At 41.7% G+C, this 24,726-nt stretch overlaps 1 protein-coding gene across 2 annotated transcripts in view; it reads left to right on the top strand.

Moving 5' to 3' along the window:
* Positions 1-24,726, top strand: part of C2CD4B (C2 calcium dependent domain containing 4B) — a 31,882-nt gene that overhangs the window by 365 nt on the left and 6,791 nt on the right. The window contains exons 2-4 of one of the 2 annotated variants that reach the window (XM_063698574.1): positions 568-1,761; positions 12,122-12,241; positions 23,860-23,937. In XM_063698574.1, coding sequence (XP_063554644.1) covers positions 608-1,702 — 1,095 coding nt within the window. In that variant the 5' untranslated portion in view covers positions 568-607 and the 3' untranslated portion in view covers positions 1,703-1,761; positions 12,122-12,241; positions 23,860-23,937. Of the gene's footprint in view, positions 1-473; positions 1,762-12,121; positions 12,242-23,859; positions 23,938-24,726 lie in introns of those variants that run through there. The other variant, XM_063698573.1, reaches the window with a different exon arrangement.

Below are 24,726 nucleotides of genomic sequence, written 5' to 3'. Positions count from 1 at the left end.
AGCCGAAAACATTTTCAGCCGCCAATTTTTCCTTGGCAGGACGACAGGGTGCCCTCTCTTCACCTGCAACCTTTCCCAGGCCTTGCCTGGGGCTCCACGCACTCACTGCAAATGCAGGTCCCAGAGCTGACCACAAGGTGCCTGCTCCCGCGACAGCTTCGCGCAGACCTGAGCGCCCAGTGCATGTAGACCTCCCGGCGTCGTGGGAGAGGGTGGCGGGAAGGCGGGCTGTGCAGCACCTCCGGGTTGGGCCGCTGGCGGCTGGGCGGGACTCAGCCTACGGTATAAGAGGGGAGGGCCACTCTCCTGGCCGCAGTACTGAAGGTGGCGCCTCGGCAGCGGGCTAGAGGCCACTGGCACTGAGGTTGCAACCACATCCAGAGACACTGAAGAAGAGAGAAAGGTCTGAAGCGGGGCTGATTTGTGGGTGCAGGAGAGCAAGGCTGGAACTGGTCTGGGGTCTTAAACACGTGGGGACGTTTACAGGGTCTGGGGGAGGGATCCAGCCGCGTCGAGGGGCTGCAGCAGCTCCAGGCGCCCAAACTCAGCAGCTTCTCTCCCCTGCAGGCGCACCTCTTCCCGCCACTCCCAGCCCCAGCCTCCAAGGATGCGGCTCCTCGAGAAACTCTGCTCCTCGGCCGCAGGCAGCTCCGCGCCGAAGCCCGCCTTCGCCAAAGTGCTCACGCCCAACTGCATCCCCGAATTCTGCATCCCGCCGCGGCTGCCGGCCCCTTGCACGCTCGAGTCTCCAATCCGGGCCGCCGCCGTGCCCCGGCGCTGCGCCGCTGAAAGCGACCTGTGGCCCCGCGCGGCAGACGAGGACGCCGGCCGCACGGACTGGGACCCGCGCTCGCAGGCAGCGCTGTCACTGCCGCACCTGCCCCGTGTGCGCACCGCCTACGGCTTCTGCGCGCTGCTCGAGAGCCCGCACACGCGCCGCAAGGAGTCGCTCCTGCTCGGGGGCCCGCCCGCGCCCCGGCCCCGGGCCCACGCCTACGGCAGCGGCGGAGGCCCGGATGCCCCCCTGGGGACACTGTGCGGCCCGCGAGGTCCGGGCCCGGCCACCCCCGCGGCCCCCGGCGGTCGCCGCCTGCGCCAGGACGCGCTCGCTCCGCGGCCCCGCCGCTGCCGCCTCCTGCGCGTCCCCGACGGGCTGCTGAGTCGCGCGCTGCGGGCTGGGAGGAGTCGCCGCCTGGCACGCGTCCGCTCCGTCTCCAGAGGGAACGAGGACGAGGAGCGCCGCGCGGGCTCCGAGTCCCCGGCCCGGGCCCCCTCCTCGAGCCCGCCGTCATCCAGGGCCCCGCTTCCTGAGCGCCTGGAGGCCGAGGGCACCGTGGCTCTGGGCCGCGCCGGCGACGCCCTGCGCCTGGCTGCTGAGTACTGTCCGGGAACCGGGCGTCTCCGCCTCCGGCTGCTCCGCGCGGAGAGCCTGGCCGGAGGCGCCCCCGGGCCCCGCGCCGTCCGCTGCCGCCTCAGCCTCGTCCTGCGGCCGCCGGGCACCGCGCGTCGGCAATGCAGCGCTGTGGTGGGGCGCAGCCGCAAGGCCTCCTTTGACCAGGACTTTTGCTTCGACGGCCTCTCGGAAGACGAGGTGCGCCGCCTGGCCGTTCGCGTCAAGGCCCGGGATGAGGGTCGCGGCCGGGATCGGGGCCGCCTGCTGGGCCAGGGTGAGCTGTCCCTGGGCGCCCTCCTGCTGCTCTGAGGGCCCAGCCCTCCCCGGGGCGCTCTGCCCTGGAGACTCCGGACACTGACAGCCGCGTGGTACAGAATAAACGTTATTTATTTTTTTATTTATGATATTGCTTTATTGACGTTTTACTTCCTCACCATCCACATTTGTCATCGTTTATTGGTAAAGAAGAAAAAGATAATGACTCCCTGTTCTGTTCACAGGACCCCCATACCTCTTTCCAGACCATTTTTGCATTCCAAGGAAAAATGGGTTGGCTTGGGACTGGGAGAGAAAGGAAGTACACCCATCTGCATTGTTTTTAATTCCTTCCGGTTTTCTATCAATGTTACAGTTTTTTTTAATAAAGCAAGTTATTCATTCAGAGTCATGCCCAACGTTACGATTCATATACACAGCTTTACATATTGATGCGGCATAGGTAATATCCTAATTTGTGTGTGCGCACGCGCACACATCAGAGTGAAACACTTCTATTATAAGGATGTATATACCCTGGTGGGAAGAAAATTTTTTGGTAGAAAGGTTTCTTTTGGAAGTGAATTTTTCAAAAATTGCTGAGGAAAACAAGGGAAGTGGAGGACCTTCCAATAGATGGGTTATGTAGGGAATAGCTATTCCTGGGGTCTCTCTCTTCCTTACCTAGGAAATCTTAGAAATCTTTCTTGCCTCTGTAAACAAGGTGATAACTTTTTGTGGCATTTTCTCACCTAGCTATGTATCTAATTACACACTAATTAGCTTTGCGGTAGGATTTCCTAGATGAGTTAAAAAGTAAGTAGTCAGTTTCTTGAACACTGGGTTCTAGAGAGTGTTTTTAAAAATCCAATTGATTTTCATTTGTTAATTCAACAAATAAACCTAAGTCCACTGGAAACTGATTATACCCAAGAGAATTTGCCCTGGGCCACAGGAATCCACCATGTAGTGGAAAGCACAGTGGAGTTGGAGACAAATAGAGAGTTCAATTTTTTTTCTGCCGCTTTTCTGGACTAGGGCAAATCAGTTACTCTCCCTGAGCCTCATTTTCTCCATCAGTGAAAAGGGAGTAATATCTACCTCACAGGGTTTTGTGAAGATATGCCTTAATATCCAAATAACCCTTGAATACATGTGAAATATGATAGCAAACCTGAAATGCTTGCACTGTACTGTTGAATGGTGCTCAATAATGTTGCAGAGAATGAACTCCTTCAGGTCTTCTTTCCAATTGTTTCTCCCTGCTCCTGGAGTGGAGCTTGGAAAAGGTAGGGCTACCTGAGACTGAGGACTTAGAAGAGCCAGGAGTGGGAATGTAGAACCCTTCAGTATCCCCATGGTAAATTTCCCCATAAGCAGCAGTTTGCCCTCATTCTACATCAGAAATTCCTTCTGCATTGTTGTTATAATAATGAAGTCTGGGTACAAATTTGATCAGGCTAAATAAAAATCCTGGATTTTAAATATTATTTCAAAGTGAACAAATTAGCCTTTAAAAATAATCTCATCAAACTGCTTTTGATATTGAGAAAACATCACAGAGATGACTTGCCCAAAGCTATACAGCTAATGTGCATAGCTGAATTCAAACAAGAACCAAGTGTCCTGACTTCTCCAGAAGACTGACCCACCCTTGTGGGTCAGAGGAGGTGAGGCCAGTGTGTTGGAGGGAAGTATTCCAAGAAGAAGAGGCTGTTCAACCTATGTATTCATTTATTTATTTAGTAGAAATGGAATTAGCTTCATTCTGTAGACTTCAGAGAACATAATGAAGATGACATATACATAAAGGCTTATTCCTTTTCAGAGGGCTCAATTTAACAAAAATGAAACTTCATGTAAAACATTGACTTCTTAAAATAGGTAAAGAATCTGGAATGAGCACTTGATGAAATACATTTGCTTGTGACTGATTATATATTTATATAAATTTATATATTTATATAAATATAAAAATATAATGTCAAGATCACTGAAATCTGAGAGTGACATCAGCAAGATGGCTGACTAGAAGTAGCATACAGTATTTCTCCTGTGCTGGGCTTATTTCATTTAACATCATTTTCAGTAGGTTCATCCACCTTGTTGCAAGTGATAGGATTTCATTTTTTATGGCTGAATAGTAATCCATTGTGTATAAATACCAAATTATTTGATCCATTCATTCCTTGATAGACACTTAAGTTGATTCCATATTTTAGCTAGTGTGAATAGTGCATCAATTAAGATAAGAGTAAAGATATCTTTTCAACATACTGATTTCCTTTCCTTTGAATACTCACTAGCGAAATTGCTGGAGCCTATGGTAGTTCTATTTTCAAATTTTTGAAGAATGTTTGTCATCTTCATAATGGGTGTATTAATTTACATTCCCACCAACAGTGTTTAAGAGTTCTGCCTTCTCTACATTGTTGCTAGGATTTGTTTTTTGTTTTTGTCTTTTTGATAAAAGCCACATTAGCTGAGGTGAGGTGGTACTTTATTGTGATTTCAATTTTCACTTTCCTGATTAGTAATGCTGAGCACTTTTTTATCTCCCTGTTGGCTGTTTGTATGTCTTCTTTTGCCCATTTTAAAATCAGATTATTTGGATTTTTAAATTTGTTTGTTTGCTATTGAGTTGTCTGAATTTATTATGTATTCTGGATATTAACCCCTTGCCTGATGCATAGCTTTCAAAATTTTCTCCCATTCTGTAGGTTGTCTCTTCATTCTGTTGATTGTTTCCTTTGCTGTGCAGAAGCTTTTTAGTGTGATGTAATTTCATTTGTCTATCTTTTCTTTTGTTGCCTAGGTTTTTGAGGTCCTATCTAAATAATTCTTGCCCAGACCAATGTCATGAAGTTTTTCCCTTATGTTTTCTTCTTGTAGTTTCACAGTTTCAGATCTTACGTATAAGTTAGTAATCCATTTTGAGTTTAATTTTTCTATGTGGTGAAAGATAGGGGTCTAGTTTCATTCTTCTGCATGTTCATATCCAGTTTTCCTAGCACCATTTATTAAAGAGACTGTCCTTTCCCAATGTGTCCTCTTGGCACCTTCATTGAAAATCAGTTGTAAATGTTTGGATCTATTTATTGATTGCCTGTTCTGCTCCATTGGTCTATGTGTCGGGTTTTTATGCCAATACTATGATGTTTCGGTTGTTACAACTTTGTAGTGTATTTTGAAGTCATGTAGTGTGATTCCTTCAGCTTTATCCTGTTGCCTCAAAATTGCTCTGGCTATTCAGGGTCTTCTGCGGTTCTACACAAATATAAGGATTTTTTTTCCATTTTTGTGGAGAATGTCATTGGTATCTTGATAGGGATTGCATTCAATCTGTAGATTGCTTTGGACAGTGTGGGCATTTTAACAATATTAATTCTTCCAATCCATGAACACAGGATGTTTTCATTTCTTTGTGTCCTTTTCAATTTCTTTCATCAATGTTTTATAGTTTTTCATTGTGGAGATATTTTACCTCCTTGGTTGAATTTATTCTGAGGTTTTCAAGCATCATATAAGTTCTCACTCATAAGTGGGAGCTAAGCTATGAGGACGCAAAGGCATACAAATAATACAATGGACTTTGGGGGACTCGGAGCTGGGTGAGGAATAAAAGACTACACATTGGGTACAGTGTATACTGCTCGGGTGATGGGTGCACCAAAATCTTAGAAATCACCACTAAATAATTTATTCATGTAAGGAAACACCACCTGTTCCCCAGAAACCTATTGAAATAAAAAAATTATTCAGTTTTTTAATTTTATTTTTTGTAGCTATCATAAAAGGGATAGTTTACTTGTTTATTGATTTGTATATGTTGAACTGTCCTTGTGTCTCTGGGATGAATCCCACTTTATCATGGTGAAGGATCTTTTCACTATGCTGTTGAATTCAGTTTACTAGTAATTTGTTGAAGACTTTTGTATTTGTGTTCTTCAGGGATATTGGCCTATAGTTTTCTTTTTTGTTGTATTTTTTTTCTAATTTTGATGTCAGGGTAATTCTGGCCTCAAAGAATGAGTTTGGAAGAATTCCCTCCCCTTCCATTTTTTGAGAATAGCTTGAGAAGAAATGGTTAGTTCTTCTTTAAATGTTTGGTAAAATTCAGCAGTGAATCCATTAGGTCCTCAGCTTTTTTTTTGATGGGAGACATTTTATTACTGATTCAATCTTATTACTCATCATTGGTCTGATTAGGTTTTCTATTTCTTCATGATTCAGTCTTAGTAGGTTGCATGTGTCCAGGAGTTAATTCATTTCTTCTAGGTTTTCCAATTCATTAACGTATAGTCATTCATAATAGTCTCTTATGATCCTTTGTGTTTCTGTGGTATGAGTTGTAATGTCTTCTTTTTTATCTCTGATTTTATTTATTTGAGTCATGTATCTTTTTTTTTCATAGTATCTTAGTCCATTTTTTGTTGCTATAACAGAAAACCACATGCTAGGTAATTTATTTACAAAAGAAATTTATTTCTGACATTTCTGGAAGCCAAGAAGTTCAAGATCAAGTAGCTCTATCTGATTAGGGTTTTCTTGTTGCATCATAACATGGTGGAGGGTATCACATGGCAAGAGGGCTAGAACATGCTAGCTTATGTTCCTCTTTCTCTTCTTATAGAGCCACTAATCTTATTATGGGGCCCCACCCTGATGACCTCGTCTAATCTTAATTACCTCCCAAATAGCCCATCAAGTATGAATTTAGGGGTAAGTTTTCAAACACATGAAATTTGGGGGTCACATTCAAACCATAGTAGTTAGTCTAGTTACATGTTCATCAATTTTTATCTTTTCAAAAAACCAACTCTTTGTTTTATTGACCTTTTGTGTTGATTTTTTGTCTCTATTTCACTTATTTCTGCCTGATTTTTATTATTTCCTTTATTCTACTAATTTGGGGTTTTGGTTGTTCTCATTTTTCTAGTTCCTTGAGGTGAAATGTTAGAGTAGTTTTTTTTGTTTTGAGATCTTTCCACCTTTTAGACGTAGGTATTTATTGCTATAAACTTGCCTCTTAGAACTGCTTTTGTTGTGTGTATAGGTTTTGAAAAGTTGTGTTTTCATTTCCCTTTATCAGCATAATTTTTAAAATTTTCTTTTTAATTTCTTCATTGATCCATTAGTCATTCAGGAGCATGGTTGTTTAATTTTCATGTATTTGTACAGTTTTCAAAGTTCCTTCTGTTGATTTCTAGTTTTATTCCATTGTGGTCAGAAAAGATACTTAATATAATTTTGATTTTTAAAAAATCACCAAGACTTTTTTTGTGGTTTCATATATGATCTATCTTAGATGTTCCATGTGCTGTTGAGAAGAATATGTATTCTGCAGCTGTTGGATGGAATGTTCTGTAACTGCCTGTTAGGTCCATTTGCTCTACAGTGCCATTTAACTGTGATGTTTCTTTGTTGATTTTTTGTCTCAATAGTCTGTCAAATGCTACAAATGTGTTGTTGAAGTCCCCTGTTATTATTGTATTTCAGCCTATGTCTCATTTTAGGTCTATTAATTTTTGCTTTATATATTTAGGTGCTCCATTGTTGGATACATATATATATTTATATTAATAAATTTATTTATTTACAATTGTCATATCCTCTTACAATATTGACTTCTTTATCATTGTATAATGGGCTTCTTTGTCTTTTTTAATACTTTTTGACTTTCTTTTATTTGGTATAACTATAGCTACTCCTGCTGTTTGTTATTTTCCGTTTGCATAGAATATCTTTATGTCTTTCACTTTCAGTCTGTCCTTACAGGTGAAGTGAGTCTCTTGTAAGCAGCGTATAGTTGGGTCCTGTTGTTTTAAATCCTTTTAGCCATTCTATGTCTTTTATTTGATAATTTAATTCATTTACATTCAAGGTTATTATTGATAGGTAAGGACTTACTAATGCCATTTTGTTACTTGTTTTCTAGTTTTTTTGTAGATCCCTTCTTTCTTTTTTTCTCTCTTACTGTCTTCCTTTGTGGTGAAATGATTTTTCTCTAGTAGTATGTTTCCTGCTTTTCATTTTTAGTATATGTATTATAAGATTTTGCTTTGTGGCTACCATGAGGTTTACAAAAAACATCCTGTAGTTAAAACAAATTATTTTAAACTGGTAACAACTTAACTTTCATTGCAAAGAAAAGAAACAAAACCGTACACTTTAACTCCTTTCCCTGCCCACATTTAAAATTTTTGATGCCACAATTTAAATTTTTATATTCTCGATCTCTGAATAAATTACTGTAGTTATAATTATCTTTAATGGTTTTCGTCTTTTAATCTTCATACTAAAGATATACGTGGTTTATATACTATGATTACGGTATGAGAGTATTCTGAATTTGTCTGTGTGCTTACTTTTGTCAGTGAGTTTTGTGGCTTCAGATGTTTTCTTGTTACATGTTAGCATCCTTTTCCTTCAGTATGATGAACTCCCTTCAGCATTCCTTGTGAGACAGGATCATTCTATCCTGAGGCAGGCCACACTTAGAGTCCTAGGATGTTGGCCAGTAACCACCAGGAACTACTCCATAATTTCTCATTGAGGTCCAGGCTGATGAGAAGGCCTTGCTTTTAAAAGCATACCCATAAGACTAAGGAAGAATGTCTGTATGTGTTTTAATGGCCAGCTTGGGTTGCAGTCCCAATCCTGAACCAATTCCTGCAAGAGGAAGGATTTTAGCTTTAGGATTATTGAGCCTATCTGAGTAGCTGAGTGTGAGGTCAGCTCCTGATGAGGCAAATGCTTCTTCCTTTTAGGAAGTAAGAAAGAAGAGTTGAGGTTGCTTATTAGGTAAATGTTTGAGATGATGGCTATGCTAATTAACCTGATATAATAACTATACATTTTATGTATCAAAACATCACCAGGTACCCCATAAATATGTACAGTTATGTGTCATTTTAAAGATAAAATAAACAAAAAGATATATTAATTGTTTGTAATTTATGGACCTTACTTGAACCCCAAATCAAGCAAACTATAAATAAATAAATAAATAAATAAATAATATATAGTTATATTTATCAGACAATTGGAAACTTGAATGCTGAATACAGATTGGATATTAATGAATTATTGATAACTAAATTAGGGTATGGTAATGGCATTAGAAATATGTTTTTAAAAAATGCCTTTGTCCTTTAGATAGATAGATAGATTATATATATATATATATACATATATATATATATATATAGAAATATTTATGGGAAAAAATATTTAAGTCTGTAGTGGGTACTATGGTATGCCTCCCACATCTACTCACTCCACTCCCAGGACTGAAGTACTCACTCCTGTAGCTACTGAGAGGTTTGGCTATTGACAGCTCATAGCTCAGATGCTCAGGTCCCCTCTGGAAATTGTTCTCTGAGCGATCCTGCTTCTTTCACTTCCCCACAGGCATTGATCCCAAGAGCAACACCCAATAAACGTCCTGCATACAAAAAAGGAAAGAGAGAGAGAGAGAGAGAAAAGGAAAAGAAAAGAAAAGAAAGAGAAAGGCCAGAAAGACAAATCTATACTCTGCATGGCCTTTGAAATGCTTAATTTCTTTGAACTAAGGTTTTGTCTTTTCTAAAATATTGAGCATGAAGATGAGAAGGGTTAAATGAGATTGTTGTGTTTATTCATAGCAAATTCATAGTAATAGGTAAACAGCTTTTCATTTTCAAATGTAATTTGAACACCTCCTCTTTAGCTCATGTAAATGATTGTAATTTTGCAGCATGGCTTTATGCACATCTCTAGTTCTGGTCTTCAGTCTGTACAAAGGGCAGTCTACTGGGAACATGTCTGCGTGAGTGCACTAAATGACAAAAACACAAAAAATTACATCTTTCCATTCCACTGGTTGTACACTTCAGACTCCATCTGCCATGTACCAGAGAGAGAAACAACAGTTCAGCTGATGTGTGCTTCTAAAATCCAGCCATCACTAGGAGGTTTCATCATTTGGGAATAACAAGGCTTTGTCAAAATATCCATATGTAACCAAACACTAATATTTACCCTAATAGGGAAAAATCTATATTTTATTTTATCTGGCAACAGAACAGGATGTATTTTGCAGATTGGTGACCAGTTTCTGATTTACAAAAGAATGGATATCCCCTGTCTCTGTCTGTCTGTCAGGAGATTGTGCCTCATCTGTCAGAACTGTTCATACAGTGCTCCACACCTCCTTCTAGCTACCTGGGTCAGAGCCACCGCATCTTCCTCCTTTACTTGTTCTGCTCTGGGCTTCCCTCTTCACCATTATTATGTTGTTTTTTTTTTTAATCACTATTTTTACGTAATTCAGGTTTATAGAACAGTTGCTAAAACTGTTACTAGAACTCCCACATATCCTTCAGCCATTTCCAAATATTAACATTTTACCATAATATTTTTCTCATTACCCTTTTCTATCTATAATCTATCCTTTGAAAAATGAATTTAAACTGTACTATTATCAGATTTAATTTCCTAACACTCTGCTTTTATCACAAACAAAATCCTTCTATATCTAACATCACCCAGAATTCTTAGCGTTAAAATTTAAGATCCATTCTAGTCTCTCTTCAGCCCAACTCCTCCAACCTTATCCTCTGGGATCCCCCGTCTCCAGTATTCCTCTGCTGCAAGGAGAAGGTCCACCTGCTGTGCCATGAATATATCTCTTTACTGTATCCTGAACAAATTTGTGCTGTTTGAATTTTTCACCATGAGCATAAGATGAAACATTATTGAAAATATATTTACACACAAGCCATTAAACTTACAGAACTGCTAAAAGACACAGCTAATCAACAAACGTATTTGATGCAAAAATGTTATACACAGAGCAGATAGCTAAGAGTAGAGGTACTCATATAAGAAGCCTTCTCCTAATTGGAAAAGGCTCATCTAGGGGAAAACACACTAGAAAAGCTTGGAGTTTGTGAAGCTTCTTCTGGGAGTGTCAGTGCACTATCAATCTGCCTCAAAACTCCTGCTTATTCTGCAGGTTCCAGCTCAAACAGCAACCTCCCTGGAAAGGTCCCTCCCACCCCAAGTCTCCAAGGCAGGGACTCTTCCCCTTTGGGCCCATCAGACTGTACACAACCCTATTGTACAACTCTCCTATTGTAATTGTCAGTTTGCCTTACTAAACTGTAAGTTCCTTGAGGGCAGGGATCACGCCTTTTGTCTTCTCATTCCCAGCGCAGTGCATGATGCATAGAAGTCACTCGATAAATATTTGGCGAAGTTAGTCACTTTCTGCTGCTCAGACCAGGCTGCCATTCTTCCTGCCTGGTGCATTAATTTTGACACAGATCATTTGGTTGGCCTGCAAACTGTGTCAAAATGTCAACCACTTTTTCAGGTAAGACCGTGTAACTGACGGCAGCTAACCTGAATTGCACGCATCACATCTTGCAGGAAATGTGTCTCTGAAAGGATCATCTTAGAAGATCCAAACTTGTAAAATGATGACAGCCTGAGAGGTGCTGTTTTGACTGGTATATACACCTTCTGTACATATTAATAATAATTTTCTGAATATCACTTCCTATGTGTAAAGTGCTTCCACAAAATGTACCCCTTTTGATCCTAGCAGCAACCCTATGTCAGGTATAGACACTATTATTATTGTTTGCTCTATTTTACAGAAAACGAATTTTAATCAACTGCTCATGCTAACCCAGGTAGTAAGTGAAGGAGCTGGGAATCAATCCCAGGTCTTCTGGTCCCAGTTGAACTGTAAGCTCCTTGAATCAGGGTGCATTTCTTACACCTCTTTATGTATTCCTGTTAATACCCTCTAACCAAGCTGTATGTATAGGAGGTAGGCCTACCATGAATATACATGAAATGCATCAGTGTTGGGCAATTGGTCATCAGATCAAAAATGGACAAAATGGAGGAAGATCACCTGTAGCTAGCTTCAGGTAGTCGGCGAGAAGTGAGAGGACACTCAGGCCAACCTAGAGTTTTATCATCTCTAACTCCCTTCCCCATTTTTCTTCTACCTTAACCCGTATTCCATAAGAAGATGTTCAAAGGGTGCAGTCCCTACACTGACAGTAGATGGTCACAAATTTCTACCACTCTATGTAAAATTTATTGTAGGAGATCCTTATTTCCAAAACTCTCCTAACTAAAAAAAAAAAAAAAGACAAATTCGAAAAAACAGACTTAATGTGGTCAATGATATGGGGGAAAAAGAAAAGGACAGGATTAAAGTTCATATTTCTTCTTTGGTTTTGGCTTACTGAATAATTAATAAATATATGACTAGGTTATATGCCTACATAATTTTAACAGCTCATAGGAGAGAATTTGATATAGTGTAATTTAGGAGGAAATAATGGCACAAAGAGACTCTGATTTGCTTCTAAAGGGATGCTTGTTTCGACTTACTATCTATTCTAGTTTAGTTATATTTTTCTGCTCAGGTTAAATTAGAGTCATTCTGGATCTCTCTCATCATCACTCTAGAATCTCTCGGTGGGATTTTGGGGCCAGTCCTCACTCGAGTGAGCTGTGCTATCAGCTGTCTCCTGCAGGCAGTGAATCTGCAGAAGAGAAGTCAGCCTCTTCAGACGTGGGCAAAGCCTGGTGAGTAATACAGAAACATGAGTATGACTACTGTGGTAGGATGGTGGGACCCATGGCAAAGCTTTTCTTTATTCATAACTTTTTTTCAAAGCTGAGTTTACAATTGAAAAAATAATTAAAACACTGTACTTGATTTTATAGAGATTGTTTTAGAATCAGAAACAATTATCCTTGGGCAAGGCGCTTAATCTTGCTAAATCTTAGCTCTATTTACATCATAGGATTATTTTACAGATCAAAAGAGGTCTGTCTTTAATAAAGACTGGAAACTGGGGTGGAGGCAGCCTGGGAGTAACTGGGAGCTGTCAGGGGTCTACGCTAGTGCAGGGAAACAGGCAGAGGAAAGGGTGAGGCAGGCAAACTCTGACAAGAATCCATCTGTGGGTATTTGGCACAAGTAATAGTAATTATATGATGTTGTTGGGGTTGATAACATTTATTGCATGCTTACTATTAAGGTATCATGGTAAGGAGTTTATGCACCAATTTATTTATTTATTTCTCATAATCTTCTACCTAGGAGGGAAGTACAAAGAGAAAACCGAAACTCAGAAATAAGCCTAGATTTTCAAGCTAAGCAATTGCAGAGCTGCTCCTGCAACCCAGGTTGTGCAAGGTAGTGGTTCAGAGCATGGATTTTGGAATCCAACTGTTTTTTCTTTACTTATGAGCCATGTGACCTTCAAGGGTTTACTTTTTTTCTCTGTGCCTCTGTTTCCTCATTTTGGAATAGGGATGTAATATCATCTATTTTGGGGAGTTTTTCTAAGAATCATAAAAATTATTATGTAAAATACTGGCCTATTCCAAACCTTTCAACATATATCAAGCACCCAGTCAAGTTGTTTCCATGATACCTGAAGGGACATCTGAAGAATTCAGAATCTGAGTGGGGCCCCATTCTTAGCCAGATGTCTAGAAACCAGGGTCTTCTGGCTGACTTTGCCTGAGGGGGACTATGTCCTGGCTTCTGACCCCATCCCAGTGTTGACCCCATTCTCTGGCTCAGATAATTCTGAGTTCACCTTGCCTGATCTTGACCTGCTATGAGGTCCTGAGGCTAATTCTGCACATCCTCTCAATGCCCTGGCCTTGGAGTGATGGCCTGTGCCAGGGACTGCAAGTCTCATTTGTGTGAATGTTCCTGTCTCTGGGAGAACAGAATGTGAGGAGAGGGCCTCTGTGCGAGGCCCAGGTCCTTTGCATCAGAACATTGGGCCGCTGGGTGCTGGGGGAAGGTTGTGGAAGGAATGGAGAGGTTGTTGCTGCAGGGACCCTAGGAGCCAGGTGAGGGGCAGATTCTACTCTATGGAAGGGCGTGATTAACAGATAAGGAAACTTCAGCCCTTTGAGATGTCCTGGGCTGTGCCCCTCCTCAAAGCAAGGGGAGAAGAATTTGTAATGGAGGAACTCATACACTGGTATGAGCTAGTTTCTCCCCAGAATCTCAGCAAGGAGGCTTTGGACTCTGTCCCATGTGACAAAGGCCGAAGATTTGCCTCTGGAATTGAGGTCCTCTGAAGGAGAGAAAAAGGACAGTGCTAGGATGTCTCTTGGCTCCAGAGCAGAACCACTCTTGGCTTTGCAGGATCAGGCTTACAACTTATGTTACTCCCTCTGCCAGGTGGGAAGCCTATACTGAGGCCCATCAAAACTACTTGGGCTGAAGGCTTTCTGCGGTAGGCACCTTTTGGGATAGGCTGCAGGCTTCCCAGTAAGCAGGGCAGGGGAGGTCAAGTTGCAGCTGGCGGGTGCAGCCCATATCCACAGCTGCATTGGAGCAAAGATAGGCAAGAGGGCAAGGGAGTCAAGGTCATTGGCAAAGGAGTGGTTGGTGCAAGTGGACAGGCAAGTGAAAAGAGGAGGGGCTGGCTGTCAGAAGAGGTCCATGCCACAGTGTGTCAGTGCAGCTGTCAAACAGTATCATAGGAATCAGGGATGAGAACAGGAAGGATAAGAGTGTAACATTATTAATCAGTGCATTCTAAGTGCAAGGCATTGTTCTAAGTGCTTTACATCTATTAAGACATTTGATCCTTGAGGTAGCCTATTACTATTCCTGCTTTGCAGATGAATAAAGTAAGCGACAGGTCTAGTGTTGCCGAGACCATTCAACAGTTAGTGAGAGGTTAGAACTTGGATTTGAACCCAGGCAGGCTGGCCGCAGAGATCAAGCTCTTAACACTTTTTCTCCCCTGTAGAAGACTCCGGGCATGAGAGCTGAGGTACCCACTGCAGGCAGAAATGGGTGGAGGTGGGGGTTTGAGGAACAGTGGGATGGTAGAGTAGGAAGGATATTAAGAACAAACTTCACTCATCTCACAATTTTTTTCCAGGCATTAGCCTGAAAATGTAAATTCTGCATAAATCAAGGCTTAGAGAAAATGTCCTAATGCAGTTTACTATGAGGTATTAGTGCTATAACTATACCAGGAATCAAATATATCTGCCCATATTCCAGAATTTTTTTCCAAAGATGGATATTATAAGGATGCTGTTAAAAAATAAAATAGTAAGTACATTTTCCCTTAGAAAGGGAACAAATAAAAATAATTTGTAAGACAAATAACTTGAGATAAAAGCATAGGAAAATTTAAGAGCTGTGAATGGAACATCTGATGTGGCTTTGTTTCCATATAGATCATGTGACAGGAAACTCCAAACAGCCTAATCAGTTCTGTTCTTTGTGTTTCCATTCACCATAATGTGGTCATGGTCATGATATCACTTTTGTTCCAATGAACAGAAATCCAGAAAGGGAAAGGATCAGGTGAGGCTGGTTGGAGGAGAGGAGGGGGGTTTACTGATATTCTGCTGCTGTTTGTCCAGACTGCATTTTCCTTGTACAATAGGCCACTCTGGAGTGCCTCCTCTTCTCAAGAGGAGAGAATATTAATGGAGTATTAAAGAAGGTTTAGGGAACACTTACTGTGTAAGTAAGTACTTCAAGGAACTTATAATCTTATGAAAGAGAAAGACATGTCTACAAAGCAGGACAAAGTGAAAGATGCCCAACAGAGGCAGATGCAAAGATGAAGCTCTGATTAGATCTAGCTTTCAAGGGCCCCCTTATGGGCGGGGCAGACCCTGCTGTTCTTACCAACTGCTTTCTCTCTCTTGGTTCCCTGGGACCCTCCCCGATGAAGTCTGGCTTGCAGGCAGCTTTCCTTTTGCACACTTTGAGCGCTCCATGAGGGAAGATGGCTCAGGTGGATAATATGATTTTCGCTGAGATAAACCCAGAGGTGTGGGCCTAATGCATACGTGGTGAAACCTGGACAGATGGAATGGTCTGGGGGTAACGTGCATGTCCCTAGGAGACTGGGTCCGGGACCAAGATTGAGGATCCAAGAAAAGAGGTTGCAGTCCTGTAGGAAGGCTGGCTAAATGGGGACTGTGGAAGACACGTTCAGTGTTGGGCCATGGGGAACAAGGGAAGAAGGCACACAGTGAGGAGGAGGGATGGGTTAAGGATGGTGTTGGATGAGTGTCCACAGCACAGTTGCCCTGGGCCTGCCTTCCTATCTCCTCCCTGCCTCCTCAAGATCTGTTCCCAGAGGCTTAGCTGGAACCAAACATTTGCAAAATGGATTCTGTTTTTACGTCTTCCTAACGTTATGCTTTCTGACATGCTTTATCATTTTCACTGATCCTCAGTTGTGAGTGTTTTCACAAACTTTAGTGTTCACTAACTTTGTCTATTTCATCCTCTCCTCCCCAAGCCTCATTCCTCCAGCTCACACATATACACTCTTAAATATAAAGGGCAAAGTTTTTGTTTAAAGGAACACTCCAAAAATTGCTACTTAAAATTTTTAATGGATTTGCCTACTAATTGTGGGAAGGCAGAGTGAAATCAGGCCATCTATGTTCCATTAAGGCTCATCCACTTCATACCAGGGTGACGTCAAGCAACTTACTTAAATTCAATCAGCCTCTGTTTTCCCATTTGCAAAGTAGGGCTGATAATAATGAAACTCACCTTACTTAAGAGTTGCACTAGGAATTAGAGATAATATATGCAAAGACCCTGGCCTGGTGCCTGGTAATGGCTCTTGGTCCAGGCACCTCTTCATTGGAAAGAGGAGTGAAAGTAGATAGAGGTGGAAATTCTTGAAAAGAGTTTAAATTCTGAATTCACTATGTTTCAATATGGAATTACCAAGTTACCTTAGACCCAAAACACCTATACACACCCAGGAATCCCAACAGACAGAAAGCTTTTATGATATCTAAAATCAAATAATGGATAACTATTCATATTGTCTTAAAAGAGGTCATTTCTGCACTTTCAAAACTCTGAAAGCAACCCACAGCACAGTCCTGGGAATGTGTAACTCTTACATCGTGAGAATTGGCTTAGAACTTACACAGCTTGCAAGCCTTTCCTCTTTTGGGGGAAATTTAATATTTCATGGGTTGTTGGAGTGAGAATCAAAATAAGATTAGTTTTCATTGTGAAATGAGATCCTGTTTTCTGTGTGTCTTAATGCATTGGAATCTAATTCTCGTGAGCTCAGGATTCTTGTCTTGTCTTTCTTTTTACTGTATCCCCATTCTCTGGAACAGTACTTGGCACATAGTAGGACTCAATAAATATTTCCAGAGTAAAACATGTATAATCATATTATTTCCAGTAAATTGTTTAAGGAGGCAAGTAGACCTCTGTTTATATCTATGTTATCTGTATATCCTTTCTTTCTGGATTTCTGACTACATTGGTAATTAAACAAAGTGTGAATAGATGAATGCCCCCTCTCGGGGCCTGCATGGAAAGATCACAATGGCTGATGGAGGAGTGCCAGCCTGTGGACTTGGGGGAGGCACACTATGTGTAACGTGCTCCAAGAGGCGTGAGAAATTGCCTGAGAATTCCTCCATGGCACCCTGAGAGTGGCTCAGAGGGGACTGAGAATGCGCTGGCCCATCCAGAAAAGCTTGGCATCAGAACCAAGAAGAAGCAGATGGGGGCCCAGTGACCAGAGGCCATGGCAGGATATGAGCATCAACAGTGAGGCCAGTTCATAGGCACAGGGACCAGATGAAGGCCATAAGCCACTGATCAGCAGAGCCAGTCACCCCAGGCAATGGATCTTGGTCCAGTACCTCCTCATTGGAAAGAAGAGTGAAAGTAGATAGAGGTGGAAACTCTTGAATTCACTGAGTTTAAATTGTGAATTCACTATATTTGAATATGGAATTACTGAGTTTATCTTAGACCACACACACACACACACACACACACACACACACACACACACACACTTTACCCAGGAATCTCACCAGACAGAAAGGTTTTATGATATCTAAAATCAAGTGCTTAAAATCATATGATTTCGAAAACAACATGAGTAACAAAACAAAATCTTAAAACATCTGCTCTCTAAAAATCTTTGTAAATTGGTTTTCTCTGGCAGCTATCAAGGTCACAGTTAATTTAATAACTAATTATTTATCAGAAATGTAGCTGCTTGTCAGAATCATGACCAGGTTGAACTTTGGTCCGAGTTGGCAGTTTCTAGAGAAGCAGGTGGCTGAGGTGAAAACCTAGCCAGCGTCTGGCTTTGTTCTCAGTAGGGTGTTACAACTTTGAGGGCAGTGACTTGCAGCTGCTGCAGGTGATACTTCAGGCAGGTTCATGATGCTCACGTGACACTAGGAGACCCTTGGCTCTCAATGGATGTTGTACCTTGTCGTTTTGATTGTCCTTGGTTTTCCACAAGCACCATAAGATGGATCGTGCTGGTGTAGGCAGAGACTGTCAACTTGCGATCTGGGTTGAGGGACACTCAGAAGTTCAGGAGGACATGTACGTGGTATGAATAAAAGACTGGGGTTGGGGAAAACTTCTAGACCTCAGAGTGGGATGGACAATATGCAAGGAACAAGGCCAGAGCCATTAGTAGAAACCCAGTTATCAGACCTTGGACTAACCTCACTGCTAAGCAGACTAGATGCTGAGCCTCACCATATATGGCTGATTTGTTACATACTTTTGCATCAGATCAAGATGGGGCCTGAGAACTGGGAGCAAGGGCAATACTGCTGGGGCAGATTCTGGATGCCTTGACCAGAAGCAGCCTGGGTTGGCGGGTCCATACAAGTGTCTGCTGCCTTGAATTGCAATGTAACAGTGTGATAAGGGTCCCACATGCCTCTGTATCCTATTACTACAACTAGACTGAAAGGCAGGCCAATGTTGCACGCTTCTTCCCATGAAGCATACCACCTGACCTTTTGTTGATGCTCAATAAATATATGCTATGGATTGATGGGTCTTGGTTCCATCAGTTTTCCAAAAAAGATAAAAAATCACTTTTTAGGTAGTTTGCTATATGAAAAAAAGTTATTGTCCTGGTTCCGTGCATGTGAGAATCAAAATAAGTTCAGGTTTTGTTGTGAAATATGATCCTGTTTTTGTATGTCATGATGCATTAGAATTTAAATGCATTTCCCATGCATTTTCCAGCAAGGAAAATGACAAGAGAAGAATCATGGAGCTGGAAGCATGATCTAGGGGGTCTCACTGGGAAGGGAAGGTGTATGGGATCAGGGGTCATGGTCCAGTCAGGAAGCATGAGGAGCACTGTAGAGATGCTCTTGCTCTTCCCTGCCACAGACTCTCATGGGTTTAGATTTCTCTGGAAGATGGATCTAAAGGTAGAGACTCTGGGCTTTGCACCACTTCTCAGGCCACCAACATTTATAGTCATGCATATGCACACTTTAGGTTTTGCTCACCAAATACTCCATGTCCTCTGTTCCCAGAAACCTTATGCTCAAGGAACCCCTGTCTTCACCTGAATCTGCCTCTTGAACTCCTGAGTCCCACCAGGACTCAGGACGCATAGGACAAGGCCTAGATCTCCTTCTTGGTTGTCCATGGTTGTCACTGTTGGGGAGGGCTGGACTTTGGCTTGGCATGATTCAGAGATAATGGGAGAGAAGTAGAGATTCTTCATTTGTGCCTAGGAAGGCCAAAGGACATGGTGCTGGCCTCCACTCTGAAGCTCTGTGGAGGTCACAGGCAGGAGATCCTGAGCAGCAGGAGGATGTCAAGAAGAGCTGATGGGCATCCAAGTACTAGAGGCAGAGGGAATCAGAGAAGGGATGTAGATCCTAAGGGGAGCCTGAGGCCAGAACAAAATCAGGGTGAGGGTAGGAAAGGAGGGTGGAATTGGCCAGGTGGGTTGGCTCAATTCAAAGGCATAAAGTCCAGAGAGACACCAAAGCTCTGAGAAGATCACAGTTCACTTTTGAAGTAGTTATGTCCTTGGAAGGTAGAAAGAGCCTATATGAAAGTTCCAGTGGAGAATCTGAAGGAACAGCTGAGATTCACACCTGCATAGCTCTTTACTCTTTGTAGCCTCCATGTTATTATAGTGACGACTCCTATCTATGCCTAGTGTGGCGACATGGAAAGAGTCCTAGCTAGGATTTGAGGGGCCCCTGGGCTCTACACTGGAAAGACACTTAACTCTCTGAGCCTCAGTATACTTATCTGTAAAACAGGACAATAACAATGCCCTAAATGTGCTTGTGAGATTGGATGAAATAATGTATTTAAAGATATATTTTTTAGAAGCTTAAGAGCCAAAACCACTTGAGAGAATGAGTCATAATTCTTTATTTCTTTAGCTGCAGGAGGGGTTGTTATGCACTGAGAATGTGCAAAAAACACTGATGTCTTAAATTTATTTCACATTTTTTTTCTCTTTTGCTTCAAATAATAGGGGACTCTGAAGCCAAGTTGAGAAAGCTAAAGGAAGACATCAATAAAATGTCTGTTAGGCCAGGCATGGTGACTCACACCTGTAATCCCAGCACTTTGGGAGGCCGAGGTGGGTGGATCACCTGAGATCAGGAGTACAAGACAAGACTGGGCAACATGGTGAAACCCTGTCTCTCCTAAAAATACAAAAATTAGTCGGGCATGGTGGCAGGAGCTTGTAATCCCAGTTACTTGGGAAGCTGAGGCAAGGGAATCGCTTGAACCCGGGAGGTGGGGATTGCAGTGAGCCAGGATTGCACCAGTGCACTTCAGCCTGGGCTACAGAGTGAGACTCCAGCTCAAAAAAATAAATAAAAATAAATAAATAAATAAAACGTCTGCTAGACTGTGAGCAGGACCTGGTCTCCCGATAAGATATTTACATTTCCACTTACTGTTGATACTAAGAGTAAATACTGATGTAAGACTGGATATTAAATAGACAGAAAAGGCTTACCGGGTCTTGATAACAGGCTACTTGAACTACATTTCTTAACCAACTGTATTTCTGCTTACCCAGAAAAACAAGAATGCTGTTGCTATTGGTTTTTGCTAAATTCCCTTGATAATCCTATCACAATTCCACTTCTTTTAGTGTTTTGTAAATATAATAGTATCTTCATGGGATATTTTGAACTACAAATGTTTAAAAGAATTCTGATGACATAGTTGCACAGCCGTATTAACAGGGTGGCCTTGTTTCCAAGTGGGGTTTTCTGACTGAATAGGGATTTCAGGGCTTCCTTATAAACTGTCAAAATGCTAAAAACAGTGAAAGGAGATGTCTACTAATTAAAATAAAAATAGTTCCTAAACAGCTGGGTTCACCTGAATGACAAAACTTTTTAAAGGTGACACCAGGGGGAGATCTGATAAAAGCAACAGGAGTTCTAGTACAATTTTAAAGAATTAAGATAGCAATAGTGGATATGGTATCTAGTAGAAAAGCTTCAGAATTGGAATTGGAAGTTTCAGGGTCTTCAGATGTAAACAATATGCCTATATTTGTACCATTTTATCAGAAAAATGTACTGAAATTATTTTAGTATGAAGACTATGCTAACTTTTTAGACAGTTAGAAACCCAAAAGGAGAAGCCACAATCCTACCACCTGTTCACAACTATTAAAATCTTTTCACATTCTCTGCCACCTTTGTCTATGCGGGAGACCAGAATAGGCTGCCCCCAAATATGAAGGATTGTTGAGCTGAAGACAATTAAGAAGCAGATGCAGGAAAGCTCTCTTCTCTCTATTTGCCTAAGAGCAGGACATAGATTTCCAAAGAATGTGTCCTGTCCCATCTTCTGCCAAGGAGAATGAAGGTTAACCACTGCAGACAGCTTTAGATGCATCTCGCTTCTCTGCCTGGAGATGGTACCAGAGGAAGCTACAAGAACAAGGTTTGCTAAGTACCCTTTAGTGTGTTAAATTAAGTTTAGCCCAATGCTGCCTCTTTATGTATTTTAAGTTCAGCCTACAGGCTGAACTCCAAACTTAGTGAATCGTAACGTAACTGGGTGTGTGAACCTAACTGGATGTAATCTACTCAGGCCAATCACTGAGTTTCAGCCAATGAAAGGCAGCCAACTGTTCAAACCATATTAAAAAAAAAAAAAAAAGCAAACACCAAGCAGTAACCAATTCAGCTGTTTCTGTACCTCATTTCTGTTTTCTGTACATCACTTTCCTTTTTCTGTCTATAAATCTTTTTCTACCATGAGGCAGGCCAGAGTCTCTCTGAACCTGTTTTGGTTTGAGGGCTGGCCAATTCACAAATCATTCTTTGCTCAGTTAAACTCTGTTAAATTTAATTTGTCTAAGTTTTTCTTTTAACATCTGCCAGCTATTTGCCTTCCTCCAAGTTGCTGCCCGTAGAGACTCAAAGTCCTTTTCCTTTGTCTTATCTTATCACTTCTCTAAAATTTTATTGTTCTTTGTTGAAGATGCTACGTAAGCTGAATTTGAAGGCCACTCTTTCAGAACTACTCATTTCCTGGGCGTCTCCCATGTATTTATGAAACATACATGCTCATAAACTTTGGTTTATTTTTCTCTTGTTAATCTGTCTTTTGTAACAAGAGTCCTTTTCAACTAAGAACCTCTGGGGGTAATTATTTTGCCCTTGTATATATTTAGTTACTTTTCAAAATTACAACCGTATACTTCGTACAATGTTATGCATTTTCATATTGTTACAGTTTTTATAGTAAATGGGGGAGTTTTTCATTCACTTTTTTTTTTTTTTTAAGAGAGGGTCTTTCTCTGTCCCCCAGGCTAGAGTGCAGTGGTGTGATCATAGCTCACTGCAGCCTTGCACACCTAGCCTCAAGCAATCTTCCTGCCACAGCTTCCCAAAGCACTGGGGTTACAGGTGTGAGCCACTCTGCCTGGCCATAATCATGGCTTTTAATGCACATATTTGGCTTTCTTGCTTTCTTCACTGGCATCTTCCTCTTGTCCCACAACATATTATTCAGAATTTTTCTTTGTTAAAAAAAAAAGTCTTTCTTAGCTCTTTATTTTAAACAGAAAGGTTTGATCTATACTGCCAAGTGAAAAAAAGCAAGGCTCAGAGGGGAAAAAATGTATGTGGAATGATACTTGCCCCTTAGAAGTCAGGTATCTTCTTTGATTAGAGCAAGTATTGATTTTTGAGACTCCTCTAGTTAGGAAAGGTTGTCATTCTACCAACAGCAAAGCTTTTGTGATCTTTTTAGCAATTCTTTGGCAGCTTTCTCTTTCCCCCGGGAACTCTTGTCTTCTCCATATTTCTTAATCGAATAAAAAATTATTTTCATGTTCTGCCCTAGGAGTCAGCTCTGTGAAGTCATAGCTGACTTTCTAGTTCAATATCTAATAGCTACCCATGTAAAGGACTCAAGGAAGGATTGATACACACCTTAGACCTGAAGCTAGAACTCATCCTTAGTACTATACTTCTATATACTAAATCACTTCCATACTGCAGTTATTGGTCTGCCTGAGTTCCTTTAGCCCTCTGAATTAATCTCAACTATCTGAGGCAAGAAAATATTGTGCATTTTTATTTCTGCATCATATTAGCAGACCAATATTTCTTAAGCAAAAAAGCAGACATGATTAAAGTATTTTAACTAGGTCCCTCCACCTTTCAGATAAAGGACTGTCAGAACTTGACAGAATCAACCAGGCAGTCGCTTCACTTTTCTAAACCATGTCTTCAACTGTGCCATTCACCCCTTCCTTCCCCCTTGAGGGCAGTCAAAGTTCTTGCTCTCATCTGTCTTCCCTCTTTTTGGCAATGTGTAGCTCAGCACTCTGAACACTAACCTGGTACGTAGTAGGTATTCAATAAATGTATCAAGTGAATGGATGAAAAGAATGAATTCTTACAAAACAAATTACTGAGATGCTATAGAAAGTGTTTCACATCAGACTTCCTTTAAATCCTGTAATGTTGTAAAGTAGGTATGATTATGCCCATTTTATAGAGGAAAAAAGGAAGGCTCAGGGAACAAAGTGACTTTTTTCAGGTTTACCGATCCACTTGTGGTAGCCTGTATAATCCCCCCCACCCCGACCCCCACCAATGATATCCACATCCTAATCTCTAGAACCCACAGATATGTTACCTTATGTGGCAAAAGGAGTTTTGCAGATGTGGTAAATTAAGGCTGTTGAGATGGGAAGATTATCCTGGATTATTGGGGTGAGCCCAGTGTAATCACGAGGGTTCTCACAGAAGTGGGGCAGAGGGGTCAGCTGGATAGAGGAAGGCAAGGTGAAAACAAATGCTGAGGGGAAGGAGTGAATGCAGGTGGCCTCCAGAAGCTAGAAAAGGCAAGGATAATGGATTGTTCCCCACAGCTGCCAAGAGGAATGCATCCTGCCCACATCTTGACTGCAGCCTGTAAAATTCACTTTGGACTTCTGATCTCCAGAATGGTAAGAGAGCAAATCTGTAGCAAATTTATGTTGCTGTAAGCCACTAAATTTGCAGTCATTTGTTACAGCAGCTACAGAAAGAACTAGTAAACTCCCATAACTGGTATTTGAAAGGGCAGGACTCATAAGAACAATCTTACAGCAAGTTAATCTTTATTTTACCACTACCTCTTCACTCCTGCTGTGGGTCTGGTTCTTCCCCAGCTTTTTCTCAGGCAGACCTCATAGCTTCTCCCATGTATAATAATAAAAGTCTCCAGTTGGCCAGGCATGGTGGCTAATGCCTGTAATCCCAGCACTTTGGGAGGCCAAGGCAGGTGGATCACCTGAGGTCAGGAGTTCGAGACCATCCTGACCAATATGGTGAAACCCCGTCTCTACTAAAAATACAAAAATTAGCCGGGCATGGTGGCTGGCGCCTGTAGTCCCAGCTACTTGGGAGGCTGAGACAGGAGAATTGCTTGAACCTGGGAGGCAGAGGTAGCAGTGAGCTAAGATCACGCCACTGCACTCCAGCCTGGGTGTCAGAGCGAGACCCCGTCTCAAAAAAAAAAAAGTTCCCAGTTACTTTCATCCTCAGAATAGTCTCACATCAATAATTAATATGTCCAATGCTATGCAAAACCAAAAAAATCCCTGAACTTTAATCATAAAGCATCTCCCTTTCCCCAGCCAGGGACCTACAGTGGGAGCAATGCTGCTGTGATCCACTTTGGCTCAGCAGTTTGGCTATTATCTTTCTCTCCTGATTTCTTGGAAGGCCAGATGACAACTCGGTTTCACCTTGGT

Source organism: Gorilla gorilla, chromosome 16, assembly GCF_029281585.2.
Source record: "Gorilla gorilla gorilla isolate KB3781 chromosome 16, NHGRI_mGorGor1-v2.1_pri, whole genome shotgun sequence".
NCBI classification, from domain to species: domain Eukaryota; kingdom Metazoa; phylum Chordata; class Mammalia; order Primates; family Hominidae; genus Gorilla; species Gorilla gorilla.
This window is presented reverse-complemented; position numbering and strand designations above follow the sequence as displayed.